This window comes from Phascolarctos cinereus, unplaced genomic scaffold (genome assembly GCF_003287225.1).
Source record: "Phascolarctos cinereus isolate Bilbo 61053 unplaced genomic scaffold, phaCin_HiC Scaffold_726;HRSCAF=1367, whole genome shotgun sequence".
Taxonomy (NCBI): domain Eukaryota; kingdom Metazoa; phylum Chordata; class Mammalia; order Diprotodontia; family Phascolarctidae; genus Phascolarctos; species Phascolarctos cinereus.
Genome location: NW_027556098.1, coordinates 403,405,711 through 403,421,185, shown reverse-complemented (window position 1 = coordinate 403,421,185; position 15,475 = coordinate 403,405,711). Strand labels below are relative to the sequence as shown.

At 46.7% G+C, this 15,475-nt stretch overlaps 1 protein-coding gene across 3 annotated transcripts in view; it reads left to right on the top strand.

Annotated features, from left to right (window-relative positions):
• The window catches only part of PRKCZ (protein kinase C zeta), a 234,859-nt gene that overhangs the window by 216,181 nt on the left and 3,203 nt on the right, over positions 1 to 15,475 (top strand). For all 3 annotated transcript variants that reach the window (XM_020975890.2, XM_020975897.2, XM_020975901.2), the window contains 3 exons: positions 1 to 120; positions 5,064 to 5,143; positions 6,154 to 6,243. In XM_020975890.2, the coding sequence (XP_020831549.1) occupies positions 1 to 120; positions 5,064 to 5,143; positions 6,154 to 6,243 (290 nt within the window). The remainder of the gene's footprint in view (positions 121 to 5,063; positions 5,144 to 6,153; positions 6,244 to 15,475) is intronic.

The window sequence follows — 15,475 nt, the reverse complement described above, 5'->3', positions numbered from 1 at the left end:
GGTTCAGTGTGGACTGGTGGGCCCTTGGCGTCCTGATGTTTGAGATGATGGCGGGAAGATCGCCATTTGATATCATCACAGACAATCCGGACATGAACACTGAAGATTACCTCTTCCAAGGTACGTGTATGCATGCACGCCTGGCACTAAGGATGGGGAGGATGGTGCCCCAGGAGGGTCTGTCAAGCTTAGAAACAGAGCTTTCTCCCAAGCTCTCCGAGTTTCAGATAACAATATTTTTCTCATCCTCCATATTCAGTCTGTTGCTAGCTCCTATCAATTTTATCTTCACATCTCTTGAATATGCCTCCTTCTCTCCTCTGACACTTCTCCCATCCCGATCCAGGCCCTCATCACCTCATCCTTGGACTATTGCAATAGCTGTTTGGGGGTCTGCCTGCCTCAGGTCTCTCCGCACTCCCACCTTGTCTCCATTCAGCCACCATAGTGATTTTTTTTAAGGCAATTGGGGTTAAGTGACTTGCCCAGGCTCACACAGCTAGTAAGTGTCAAGTGTTTGGTCTGAGGCCAGATTTTAACTCAGGTCCCCCTGACTTCAGGGCCAGTGCTCTATCTACTGTACCACCTAGCTGCCCCGATCATAGTGATTTTCAAGGCCAGGCCTGACCGTGTTCACCCCCAGCTCACTAAACTCCAGTTTACTATTACTTCCAGGATGCAATATAAAATCCCCTAATTGGCATTCAAAGCCTTTTCTACCCTGCCCTCTTGCTCTTCCTAACTTCTTATGCCTTCCATCATTCTCCCCCACCACACCCTACCCCTCCCTGGGCAATCCAGTGACTGGCCTCCTCATTGTTCTTCAGATGAGACCCTCCATCTCCCAGGTCTGGGCATTTCCCCTGGCTGCACCCCGTGCTTGGCATGCTCCCCTGCCTCATCTCCGTTTCCCTGGCTTCCTTCATGTCCCAGTTAAAATCCCACTTCCTCCAGGAAGCCTTCTCTCGCCCCTCTCCATTCCAGCGCCCTCCCTCTGGGGATCATTCCCCATTCATCCCGTCAGTGCCTTGTTCAGACATACGTGTGTGCACGTTGTCTCCTTTGTCAGGCTGCGAACTCTCTGAGGACAGGGACTCTTCTTTTGCATTTCTTGGTGGACCTGGTCAGTGCCTGGCACATAGTAAGGCACTTTACAAAGTGCATGAGCTGACTTACTGCGGTTCCAGGAGTTAGAATACTAATTACAGCTAACAGTCATACTTCAAAATCTTATTTCATTTTATCTTCATTACATTTGGGAGGGAGGTGCTGTTATTATCCCATTTTACAGATGAGGCAGGTGGAAGTTAAGTGACTTGCCTGGAGTTACAACTAGTCAGTGTCTGAGGCAGAATTCGAACACAGGTCTGTCTTCCTGAATCTGAGGCTGATGTTCTACCCATTGCACCACTTATCTGTTAAACCGAAGAAGGCCTTGTAGATGTGGACTTTTCTATGTACTCCCAAAGTGCTGGGAAAGGTATGAACGTGGTAACCAGGGGGTCTGCCTTCTACTTGAAGGTATATATCTCAAAGCTTTACCTTGAAACCCATGAAGTCCTCTGTATTTTAAGCCCCAATCTGAAAACGAGACTAGAAAAATCTCTTGCACCTTAATTTTCCAGAGTACCTTAAGCATGGTACCACTGAACAGTGATAATAATTGTCATTATAACTGATGAGAGGAAGGATTCATTGTATGGCATGCTAGCCTCAGACCCAGGGAGACCCAAGTGCACATCCTGTCTCTGACCCCTACTGGCTGTGTGACCCTACATAAGTCACTTTACCTGTGTGCCCCAGCCAAAACTATAAGATGCCAACCAGATGCCATCCTACACTGGTGCACGTCAGTCAGTCAGCTGGTGTCCTTAAGCTTCTGTGGCCCAGCTACTGCCCCAGGGATGCCCTGAGCTGACAGAGAGGCAGCTAGGTGCTGCTATGGATAGAGTCAGGAAGACCTGAGTTCAGATCCTACTAAAAATAATTACTCGCTGTGTGATAAAAATGAATCATGCTAATAATAATAGCCCCTGCCCTCAAGGCGCTAATAATGAATGAATGAATAATGGTGATGGTGATGACAGTAATGTCTTGCCCTTCAGAAGCTTACATTCCAAGGCAGAGAAGATGGTTTAGTGGCTGAGCTCTCAGCCTTGGAGTCAGGACCTTCCCTCGGACACCTCCCCGCTAGCCATGTGGCCCTGGGCAGGATACACCACCTGTCACTGGTGGAGGGAGTTTTCTCGCTGCAGTTTCCCTACTCTGTTGAAACCACAAATCTGTAACAACAGCTGCCGTCTCTATAGTGATTTAAAATGTGCAGTCTGTTTCAGCCTCCTAGCCACCCTATACAGTAGGTCCTCTGGGTATTATTATCCTCATTTTACAGATGAGAAAACTGAGGCTCAGAATGTGCCATGTGTTCTTCATGGTCACACACATAGTCACTGTCAGAGGCAGGATTTGAACCCAGGCCTCCTTTTCTCTCAGTCCTGTGTGCCTCGTTACTTTTTTTTAGTGTCACTTGAACCAGTATGGCCGCAATGCCTGCCTTATAACCAGGGTCCTGAGCTCAGAATGGACTCATTCAGCCTATGTGGTGGCCACGCTAACAGGCTGCTCCTCATTTCCAGACAAACGTCTCGCAAAGACTATCGGGAAAGGGCATCAGATTCAGCTTCTCTCTGCTCTTTACCATATGGGTGACCCCGGCCAGGTCTTCATCTCTGTGTGCCTCAGTCTGTAAAACGAGGGAGTGGAACGGGATGGCCTCTGAGCACCCCCGAGGCCAGTCCTGTTGGCTCTGTAGGTGCCCCCAGTGCGTTTCTGGGCCTTAACAGACACGCAGGTAGAATGTCGTCTTCCATCGGCTGACCTTGGGCTCTGAAAGGGACCCTGAAGGAGGAAGAGACAAGGCCCTGAGGGAGGAATGGATTTGTTTGGGATCACACAGGCTGCAGGCAGAAATTATTACCAAATGAGAGTATTTTTAAAAATTAAAACCATCCTTCTATAAACTTCTGTGTGATGTTTATCGAGGGATAGAGGGCTGGACTCCGAGCTCAGTTTGAATCCTGCCCTCCGACACTTATGGTTGTGTGACCCTGGGCAAGTCACTGAAGCTCTCTCTGCCTCTTTCCTCATCTGTAAAATGGGCATAATCACAACAGCCCCTCCCTCCCAGGGTTCTTGGGAGGATTAAGTGAGATAAGATTTGCAAAGTGCTTTGCAGACCTGAAAGTGCTATGTAAGGGCTAGCCATTATTATTATCATCATCATAATTGCCCATTGGAATATAGTTTTCTAATTTTGTTGTTTCAGTCCTATCCCATTCTCCATGGCCCCATTTGAGGCTTTCTTTCTGCAGCTCATTTTACAGATGAGGAAACCAAGGTAAACAGGGTGAAGTGACTTGTCCAGGGTCTCCCAACTACCACGTGCCTGAGGCCAGATTTGAACTCAGAGATGAGTCTTCCTGACTCCAGGCCCAGCACACTTGTGCACTATGGTGCCCCCTAGCTGCTCTTTGGAATGGGTACAAAATGAATAAATACAAGGCTGGTTTGGGTGAGAGTGTAGTAGTGGCTGCCCTCCATGGAAGAAAGTAGCTTTTTCCATGTTATAGCCTTCCCTGGCCTCATCATCCTAGTCAAACTGCCCTGTTTCACTCTTCTACATAGAGAACATTTCTAGTTTCATCTCCTATTTTTTCCCAGGCTGACCCCCATACCTGGGATTTCCTCTCTTCCCTCCCGAGCTTGGGTTCCACTTCCAATACAAGATCTTTCTTGATTGTCCCAGTTACTAGTTCCAGACCCTCAGAAATTATTTTTGTATGTACTTACATATACACGTTTTGTCCCTTCCTTCCCCACTCCAAGGAGGAGCGAAACATGATGGTCCTAACCCTTGAGCTGGAGGGAATATTAGAGACCATCTAGTGCAACCTCAGCAATTTACAGATGGGGAAACTGAGGCTGTGTCACTTTCTCTGAGCTATAACTATCAGAGACAGAATTTGAACCTAGGTCCTTTGACCCTAAAATCAGTGTTCAAATTGGTGAGTTTCTTGAGTACTTGTCCTGGTTTGTTTTAATCTTTGCATACCCAGTACCTAGAGCACAGCCTGACACATAGTAGGCACCTTAAAAATGTTTGTTTGCTAGGAAAGGGGACAGGGATTAATTATAGTAGAATGGAAGCTTCTTAAGGGCAGGCATTGTGTTTATCTTAATGTTCCTGGCCCTTACTTAGAATGGTGCTTTATACTCAATAGATAATCCTTTTTTAAAAATATCACCTTCATTTCCAAGCACAGCCCTTCTCTCTCTCCAGAGTCAACCCTTAACAAAGAATTAAAAAAAAAAAAGATTCCACAAAACTAACACAACAGAGATTTCTGACCGTCTATTGAGTATGGTCAGCCAACGTCCTCCATTTCTCCAGTGAAAGGAGGGATGGGTGTTTCCTCATGTCTCCCTCCAGGGATAAGCCTGGGCTTTATCATTAGCATTGTTTCAAGTTGTGTTGTTGGGTTTTTCCCCCATTTCATTTTATTTATGCAGTTTTAGTCACTGTATAGTACTTTCCTGGCTCTGCTTACTTTGCTCTACATCAATTTGTACAAGTCTCCCTGTGTTTCTCTAAATTTTCCCTCTTCTTTCTTGTTTCTGAGAGTGTGCCGTCCTGTTCCCTTCCATTCACAGAGCTCGGCTTCTTCAGCCTGTCCCTGATCCCTAGACTTCCAGTCCTTTGCAATCCCCAGAAGTTCTGCTTTGGAATATACTGAGGTTCTAGGGCTGGTCTTTCTGCCTTTGACCTCCTGCGATAGATGCTGAGCCATGGACCCACTGGTCCATGTAGATTCTTAGCCATTTGTTGAATTTGGTTAAAGCAGCTTTTTTTTTTCATGTCTTCACATGCGATTGAATAAGGATACACAAGGTAGACAGTTGTACGGCAGGTCTAGAATTTTACTTTTTGGCTCATTTGTGAATATTCTTGTAAAACAGAAAAGTGGGGCAGCATTTCTCAAGACCTTTTTTCCAATCTCCTCTAGTTATCCTTGAGAAGCCTATTCGAATCCCCAGATTTCTCTCTGTCAAAGCCTCCCACGTCTTGAAAGGATTTTTAAATAAGGTAAGTGTTCCTAGTTCTTTTGCCACATGAGCAGGGTGGGGATGGGGGTTAATCTGGCATTTTCCTCTTGGTAATTTAACAGCAGGGAAGAACTATAATGCAGAAAACATGAGGGTCCCCAGGCATATTGGAGGAGAAAATTAATATGTAATTTTTTTTAGAACAATGTTTTAATGAATTACCCTTCCTGCCTCTAGGACAGACATTCCAGGCCTTCTAAGCCCCAAACTCACCTTTCCACCCATTACTTCCATCCGAGCATTCCAGTTCTCAGCTCCATGTCTTATAAATTCTTCATGACTTTGTTCATGGGCACCCCTTACAGGAAGCACGTCCTTCGCCATGTTTTCCCATCTCTGAGTCCTCTCTAATGATGCTCTATTTGTGTGCAGCTTATAGTCTGTCCTTCTCTTCCCTTCCCCTCCCCAAAAGTCAGCCCCTGGAAGGTGGGGCCTATTTGGCATTTTGTCTGTCTTTCCAATCCTATCCCCAGTGCCTCCTGAATAACAGTCAATTGCTATGTTGGCTGGATTGTTCCAGACCCCCAGAAATTATTTTGTATGTACTTACCTGAACATGTGTTTTGCCAGTACACCCTCTCCAAAGGAAAACTGGTCCTTTAGCAAAACCAAGATTCAGTTTAAAATATGGAGAAGAGACAAATTTTCTCATAGCTGGGAAGGCTGCTTCTGACTTGAGGAAAGGAGGCATTTTTGGTGATAATGTTTTTTTGATTCCTTTCTTGAGTATAGAAAAAAGATGTGGGAGAGAGGGAAGGAGAGGATTTATATAGCCCCTACTATGTGCCAGGCAGTCTGCTATGTGCTTCCCAATATGATCTCAGTTGAGTGTGGAAGTATAGGAGTGAGCAGAGGTTGGGTTCTTTTAAGCTTCTCTGTTACAATGCGAACCATCAGCTCATTTGACTCAGGGAGGGAGGGCTCATCAGTAAATTGCAAGAGCAAATGTTGACTTGACTTTTTCTTCCCCTTTTATATTTTGACTTCTAGGATCCCAAAGAGAGGCTTGGTTGCCAGCCACAAACGGGATTTTCAGATATCAAGTCTCACACGTTCTTCCGCAGCATAGACTGGGATCTGGTAAACAACCCAAGCCCCATGAATTCCCTGGTGTGATGAATGAAGTGTGGTTTCTTACTGTCCAGGAATTAGATTTATGTAGGACAAAGCCAGCTCTGTGTGTGTGTGTGTGTGTAAGTGCCTTCTGTGGGTCTTCCTAGACCACTTTTCTTCTGCTAACAGGGCTCTGATATCCAGAGAAAACAAAGGGAAAGCCAGAGCTGACCCATTAGCAACCTCCCTCCAAAAAAGGGAAAGATAAGAAAGATTGTTCATTTTGCAGTACAATATAGAACTGCAACTAGAAATTGCAATTGTCTGAAGCAAGAAGCATTAAATATTTCCACCTCCATCAACCTTTTAAGACAAATTCCATTCAGGGGAGAGACCCCAGGACACCAGCTGGGGACAGAGATCTAGGGACCCTTAGAGGCTACTGCCATAGAGGCCAAAGGGAAACATAGCATGCAGTCGCTTCCCTTTTTCACTAATTATTCTTATTAATTAGATACTAAGCTCAATTGTTTTTAGCTGCTAAAAGAGCCTGCATGGTATTGGTGTCTCTTCGGTCTCAGTGCCCGGTGCCAAAGCCCTGGTTGCCCCATCTTGGTTATCATTCTGTGATACTCTCTGAGGACAATACTTGTTTGGAATGCTTTGCTGGGGAAGTACCTGCTTCCTTGGCCTCACTGAATTGTAGCTGGCATCTGCTGGGGCATCTACTGATGCTTCACAGGGCATTTGCTGGGGGCATTAGGAATTCGGGATGATCCAGAACACACTGAAAACTCCCATCTCGGTTCTGTATGCCTCCTGTGAGGCTGCAGAAATGACCCCCAGGCCGATCTTCTGGAGGACAAATCCAGAGCTGTTTTCTGGCTTATGTCATTGTGTCATTCAATGAGGAGTTTTTCTGAAGAAATGGAGAGAAACAACCCCTGGCTGAAATAATTATATAACTTAGCAGGCCTGTAAACCCCGATGCCTCTTGTAAATGCATGAGAACCAAGAAAATGAAACTGAACGGGGTACATTCATTGTCTGTGCCCAGTGAAAAGTGAATACTTTGCCAAGTTACTGACGTTTTGCCTCTAAATTACACTTTAACTTTAAAGGGGAAACAAAAGACATTGTTAAGATCTTGAGGCCAGCCACTTCTTGAAAAATTTGGTCTTTTGCTTCATCCCCCCAGTCTAGGCCAGCAGCAGGAAGGAAAGAATTGAGGCAGCTGATAGAGACTGGGAGCGAAGAAAACTCGGATCAGAAGGAAATTGGGCATTTTCTTAATGCACTCCTCTAGCTAGACTGTCTGTTTGCCTTAATAGAATTCACTGGGTCACCCCAAGAAGGTCTCGTGGAGACAGGCTTGGTCTGTTCCTGAAAACTCTGAAAGAGCAGGGGTAATGGGTCCCAATTTGTAGCTACTGAAAACCTGATTATATCCATGTACCTATTAAAATAATTCTCTTCGATGGACAATTTCGGTAATGGGAGCCGACATACTATTTCCAAGGATTGTGGAATATGTGTAATTTTCAGTGACATTGGAGAAGTGGGCAAGGCTGAATTTTCTAGGTGCTCCTTTGAAGGGGGGATGGGGCATCACAGGAAGGGAAATCTGGGTGTTCCAGCCAGGTGCCCTTGGTAAATGATTAAGTCTGTAATCTGGATTCTTCAAGGCCTGGCGGTCCAAGGCTCTATTGAAATAGATTACTTATTCTTACTCCTTAGGGCTGGGCCCTGCCTCTCTCTCTTTGGTTATGCTGCATGATGGAGTTTTATGTACCAGAACACCTGGCTGTACACTGTTCTTTTGTTCTGCTAGAGACATCTGGGTGGTGCAGGGAACAGAGCAAGGGACCTGGGGTCAGCAAGTGGTGATGGTGGTGGTGTTCAATTGTTTTCAATGGTGTCTGACTCTTCATGATCCCACTTGGGGTTTTCTTGGCAGAGATACTGGAGTGGTTTGCTATTTCCTTCTCCAGCTCATTTTACAGATGAGCAGACTGAGACAAACAGGGTTAAATGACTTATCCAGGGTCATGCAGCTAGTATGTGTCTAAGGTTGGATTTGAACTCAGGTCTTCTTGACTCCAGGCCCTGTGTTTTCTCCACTGTGACTGAGGCAAACAAGATGAAGAGATGTGAATTCAAATCCAGTCTCAAACACTTCCTAGCTGCATGACCCTCAGCAAGTCACTTAACCACCAATGGCCTCAGTTTCCTTCTCTGTAAAGTGGGCATGATAATAGCACCTGCCTCCCAGGTGAGAAGCAAATGAGATAGTATTTGTAAAGTGCTGAGCCCAGCACGCAGTAGGTGACTAATAAATGCTTCTATCCTTCAACCACAGTACTGTAGAAAAAAGCTTTGACCTCAGGTGTCGGGGATCTGGGTGCAAATCCTGCCTCCGATGCGTTGCTTCACACCCTGCCTCCCCATTTCCCCCCACGTTTCACTTTAAGCTTTGCCCATGCTTTTCTCACCATAGCACAACAAGGAAGATCCTGCAGGTGTGACTATTCCCATTTTATAAATGGATTTGTCTGAGGCCCCCCAGCTAGGATGGGTACAGAGCCAGCTTGGGAGCCTGGGCTCTCCTCACCTATGGGGATGACTTGCTGTCTGTGCTACTGAACGGTCCTGGATGGGGGGGGCTTCACAGGGAGCGATGGACGCTCATTCCCGGGCCGGGCCCCGAGACCCCGAGGCTCGGCAGCTCTCTATAAAAGACTCTTTGTCATATGGGGCAGAGGGAGCTGTTTCTGCTCCAGACTGCAGAAAGAAATATTCCATCGTCTCAGGAAAATGGAGAAGGTGCCAGTTCCAGGCCCAGGTAACCAGGGCAAAGGCACCAGCTCTCCAAGAATGCTCGGCTCCCAGCCCCGTGGAGTTGGCGGAAGCAGCATCTTGCATCCTGAATGGAACAACCTTGGGGGGCTGGGTGGGAGAGGGAGGAGGGGCCGGAAGCAGAGTGAGCCTTTTTAATGCCACCAGACACTGCCCTGAGCTGAAGAGCTCGGCTGATTTCTGGGAACTGGCATGAAAGGAAAGCAGCCTGTTCTGCAGAAACTGGGTGGGGTTTCTTGTTCATTAGATTTTTTTGTTTTGTTTTGTTTTTATTGGGATTTTCCAGGCTGGCAGGGAGCCTCTGGGTGAAATGGGTTAAAAAAAAAAACCCTTCATAGCCAAGGATTCTTATGCCCTTGTTTGGCCAGGGCAAACTCCAGGCTTTGGTCACCCAAGGGTCTTTGAGGGGAACTGTGGGGGTGGAGAAAGAGGCAGGAGGTAGCTGGGTTGGGATCCTGGTTCCCCGGCCAGGAACTGGCCCAGTGTAAGAGAGGGGAAAAGGAATTTGGAGTCCGAGGTCCCAGATTCAAGTCCTGGCTAAGCCACTTACTAACTGTGTGACCTTGGGCAAGTCTTTGCCTTTCTAGGCCTTGGTTTCCTCACCTATAAAATAAAGAGTCTAAGGCCTGTAAGGTCACTTGCTTTCTGTGATCCTAAATTACTTAATAATGTACTTGCTACCTTCTTCCTTCCCTGTGCCTTTGTATCTACAGGACTTGGCACATATTAAATGCTTATTTAAATGGTGCTTATTAAATGCTCATTGATTGGTTGATTAGCCTTTGGAAGGGGAGGGGAAGGGAAAGCTTTCATTAAGCACCTATTACGTGCAAGGCACTGTTATTATCCCCATTTTACAGTTGAGATAACTGAGGCAAGTGGGTGAAGTGACTTGCCCAGGGCCACACAGCTAGGAAGTGTCGAACTCAGGTTTTGCTGACACCAGACTCTATCCCCTGTACCCTGTGGTGGCTGAAAGAGCACCGGAAGACACTGGGTCCACATCAAGTTAATCCTGCGCTGCCACGTCCTGGATGTGTGACTTTGGGCAGATCATCGCCCGTCTCTCAGCCTCTGTAAGAAGAGGTGATGGGGATGAATGGCCCCACGGGTCCTTTTCCGTCCTGTGGAAAGTCTCTGATCCTGTGACAAAGTGATATGTAAACTCGAAAACACCACATACAAAGCTCGGTTGTTGTTTTGGGTTTAGAATGGTCATTTCATTGTCATAGAAGTACCTTCTAGCCATGCCCATCAGTGTCTCTGTACAGACTTCACTGACTTGTCCAGGGTCACCCAGCCAGTTTATGTCCCAGGTGGAAGTTGAATCCAGGTCCTCTTAGCCAACCCTCCATGCATCACAAGATAATCTTGATCTGTGGAGCTGTGCCTGAAGTCGTATAAGCAGGAAGGTGGAGCAGTAGGATTTGAACCCACATCTTTTGACTCTAAAGCTGCAGTGGTTCGCCTTGCTCCCTCTCCCTGCTCAGTCCTGCTGGTTTCTGGGCCCTCACTCCCCCAGGGGTCTTACTACCCTTCTTGGACAGTCTCCAAATCACATTCATCCCCATTGCACTGGGAGAGGATTTATCCTGTCAATTAGCAAGGCTTTGCTGGAGATGCCAAGGTCACTCTAAAAGGTGGGAAATGTGTGCTCTGTTATCCTGTGTTTTCCAGCGAATATATGAAAAGCCAACTGCGACTCCTCCCAGCCAAGCTGGGGGCTCTGCTTTAGTCCTCTGGGAAAAGAGTTCTCAGCAGAGAAGTCAAAAGATGGGAAATGCTGTAGATCGAATACTCTTTCCTCTCCCTTTCCTAGTGGAAAAGAGAGACTATTAGTCACGAGACTGAATAGGAGCAGAAGCAAGGTGCTGGTCAAACCTAAAAGAGAAATCTGTAAGGTAGTTCTTCCAGTCGTGAGCATTTGCAGCTTACAAAAGCAGGCTCGTTCGACAGCTCCCCACCCCCAGTCTGCTCTTCCTTCTTCCTCCCTTTGCTGGTAGCATCCCTTCCCTTCCAGACCCTTTTGGCCCTTAGATCCCTGTCCCTTCTCCCTGGTGCCCCTGGGTTCCACTCGTTTTGAGACCTCGTTCCCTTGCAGTAAGTTTGATGTAAGCCCCAAGAGAGCTGCCCCACAGTGGGGTGGGCGGCCTCAGGTTCCCTGAATGGGTTCCTTCTTACTGCAGATTTTTTTTCCAATAATTTATTTTTGGTTTTCAATATTCACTTCTATAAGATTTTGAATTTTAAATTTTCTCCCCTTTCCTCTCCTCCCCCATCCCCAAGACAGCATGCAATCTGATATAGGCTTTACTTATACATTCATATTAAGCATATTTTCATATTAGTCACGATGTTAAGAAGAATTCGAACTAATGAGAGGAACCACGAGAATGAAGCAATAAAACAAAACAACAAAAGAAAAGGAGAGCAAATAGTATGTTCTTTCTCTGGATGTGGATAGCATTTTCCATCATAAGTAGTTGTCTTAGATCCTTGCATTGCTGTGAAGAGCCAAGTCTATCAAAGTCAGTCATCGCACAATGTGGCTGTTACTGTGTACAGTGTTCTCCTGGTTCTGCTCACTTCACTCGGCATCAGTCCATACAAGTCTTTCCAGGTTTTTCTGAAATCTGCCTGCTCATCATTTTTTATAGAATAATAGTATTCCATTACATTCACATACCACAACTTGTTCAGCCATTCCCCAATGGATGGGCATCCCCTCAATTTCCAATTCTTTGCCACCACAAAAAGAGCTGCTATATTTTTGTACACGTGGGTCCTTTTCCCGTTTTTATGATCTCTTTGGGATACAGTCCTAGAAGTGTATGGCTAGGTCAGTGGTTATGCACAGTTTTATAGCCCTTTGGGCATAGTTCCAAATTGCTCTCCGGAATGGTTGGATCAGTTCACAACTCTACCAACAATGCATTAGTGTTCCAATTTTCCCACGTTCTCCAACATTTATCATTTTCCTGTTTTGTCATGTTGGCCAATCTGATAGGTATGATATGGTACCTCAGAGTAGTTTTGATTTGCATTTCTCTAATCAATACGAACTGCAGATTTTAATGCAAAACTTGGATGACCGCTTGTTGGTAACGTTGGAGAAGGGATTCTTGGTCAGGGCTGGTTTGGATTGGAATAGTTGGTCAACAGATCATTGGTTAATAGTTGGTTGTCTTTGTTTTATTTTGAAACTGGGTCTCCCCTTCTGGTCCAGGCTGCAAGAATAGTAGCCCTTCACAGGGCCTATCCCAGTACTTATGGATTGATACAGAAGCTTTAACCGGCACCATTTTTCCAATATGGGCTGGTTGCCCCTCATTAGGCAGCCTCATGATTCTCCACCAGCAGGGCTCACCATATGAGTGATCTGAGCTTTTCTGCAGTTCACAACTCCTAAACTCAGCCCCAGCCAGGAGCAGGGCACTTACTAAGTGCGTACGCTGGGCCAGGCACTGTGCCCAAGGGTTGTGGATACAGAGAGAAAGAAAACATAGTGCCTGCCCTCAGGGCACTTACAGTCTAATCCAGATGACACCACGTATGTAAATTGGAGCCATACCAGATACATGGAGTAGATGGAAGGTAGCCTTAGAGGGAAAACCACTGGCCGCTGAGAGGACCAGGAAAGGCCTTCTACAAGAAGGTGGCATTTGAGCTGAGTCTTAAAGAAAACCCAACGTACCTTCCAACTCTGAAATTCTATGAGAAAGGGATTGAGCCCTCCTAATCACAGCTAGTTACAGAGGTGGTATTTGAACTTGGGTTCTTAAGTCTTCCAGACCTCGCACTCTCCCCATTTTAAGACATTGCCCAAATGTTGCTTGTGAGCTTTTTGCCAGTAGAGATCGTTTCTTTGTACGTGTACTGCCAGCCTACCATGGATGCTCATGGTGCTTAATACTTATTGATGAATAGGTTGGTTTTTGGCTTCGTGAACCTATCAGAGCTTGTGCTGTGTAGACAGAGCCTTCCAGAATCTGGGGGCACCTACACACCAAGAATTAGACAGCTTTCATGGAGGAAGCAACACCTGGTGCAGTAGATCCAGAGAACCCGGGTTCAAGATCCTGCCTCTGCTACTTACTATCTGTGTGACCTTGACCGTGTTACTTCCCCTCTCAGGGCCTCAGTTTCCTCCTCTGTAAAAGGACCGTGTTGGACTTTGTGAACCCCAGGATTTCCTCTGACTCTAAATCTACCATCTGGTAGGTTTTAGGGCAGCTCTTTGGTAGTTGGCCTCTGGGGTCCCTTTCAACTCTAGATTTACTCTCCTCACCTTAATCCTCATGTGCCATACCTTAATAGACAAAGGAACATTAAACTACAGAAAGATGGGTGGCGGATGCTTTACTGAATCACCCCCAAATAATGTCTTTTATAGAAATGGGTGTAATTGTGATTTCATCCAGATGTATGTGCCCCAAGAAGACCGTTTGTGTAGTGCGTAGAAGCTCGATATCTGCTCAGGGGTAGTCTTGTTTTGTGCTTAGAGAGAATGTAGGTGAAAAGACTGCAAGGGAGAGATTTCCTTTCTGTCTTGCACCTCATCCCCTGGCCCTTACCCGAGGTTTGTGTGCCACTCTCTGCACTAGAGGGCAGCATTTTGTAGTGGAAAGAGCCAAGGGCTTGGAGTCAGGAGTTCAAATCTCATTGTGGATATTTACTAGCTGTGTCAACCCTGCTGCACCCCACCCCCCAAGTCTCTGTGCTTCACTTTCTTCAACTGTAAAATGAGAATAACGATGCTCAGGCTCATCTTTGGGTGGTTTTGAGGAAAGGGGTGAGGATGGTGGGATCATCATGAATGGCGTATCTCCTCCTTCCTGGATGTGAAGCAGGGCCCATCTGCTGTCCAGTCTTCTCTTTCTGGCCGAAAGCAGTCCCTGTGGGCACAAGGCCACCCTCGCTCAGGAGGCAGGAAGCAGTCTCTGTCCCTCCATCTGAAGCTGACCCTTTCTGTGGAGTCTGCTCTGGCTGACATCCTGACCCTCCAGACCTGTGTCTACCTACGGCAGCCTGACCCTTCCAGCCTTACCTGGCTTCCTGAGACTTAGGTCTGTGCTGCTTGTCAGACCTTCTCTGGTTAGCTGGATTCCTAAGTTTTACTTCGCCAAGCCATTCCCATTGATGCTCAAGAGATTCACTAGCCTCAGTCTTCCTGGCAGTGGGGACAGCCCCAAGTTTCTGGAGGTTTTTCTGTGAGGCCAGTTCACAGTTTATGCACCTACAGGAGGCTGCCTAAGAAAAGGGGAAGTCTGTGGTGACTTGGTCATGGATGCCCCCCACCACAGAAACAAAAGACTCGGCTGCCGGAGTCCCCTGGGGTGTGCATCTCTGTGTTTGGGGTGCTTGGGGGGTGGGCCTTGGGATGGCATCTTGCACTGTGTTTTCCCTCTCAGACCCTGGGCACTCTGGGGTACTTTCAGGCAAGCAATGCTAATCACATTCCCCAAAGTGAACTGCTTGGTACCTTGGTGGTTTATTCATCATAAAGAAGTGTCAGGTTAACTTTGCCACAAACTGAATTTGATTCCAGAACTAAATGGCTTGTGGCTAGAGGCTCATTTTTCCATTCGTAGAACATGTGGCGAGAGCACAAATTCAAATCCAGCCTCCGATGCTGTGTGACCCGGGGCAAGTCACTTCCCCACTGTCTGCCTCCGTCTCCCTTTATGCAAAATGGGGGTGACAATACTAATGGGACCTACTTCCCAGGACTGTGAGGATAAGATGAATGAGGGGATGTTTGTAAAGCACTTTGCAAGCATTATATACACATTAGGTATCCCCTTTTATCTGGCCATCATTTTGGAGGTAAAAAAAACACACTCAAGGCCCTGGTCTTGGGGAGAACGCCTATGAAAAGACAGTTTCATGTTCGGCACACATATGCTGGGCTCTCTGCAGCTCCTTCCAGATCATCATATCAGAGGGACTATGTCAGGTCAGATTCTGCCCCAAAATCTCCTCCAGAGGTATCGAATGACAGTTCACATAAAGGACAAGAAATGCCAAGACATGCATTGCAATCGGATCCTCTTAGACTCTTGCTGACCCTGAAGAGTCCACGCCAAAATCAAAAAGCTTGGGTGATGCTTACAGCGAGCTGGGTGTGCCTCAGAAAGAACCCGAGAGACCATTTCAGCTTCCAAATTATGGAGAATTGGGCCTGAAGGGGGTGGGAGGTAGCGCTCCAACAGCAGAAGAGGGGGAAAATACCCCCAACACTTTGGCATGCTCGTAGGACTAAAGTCAGTCTCCTAATCTTACAGCACTAGCTCCCAACGGTGGGGTCTGCCCTTAAGGTGCACCTCTGGAGCAGCATGAATTCCTCTTACCTAGGGGCTTTGTTGAGGAAATAAATGTGCCAGGGTCCCCCAGAGGGATGTGG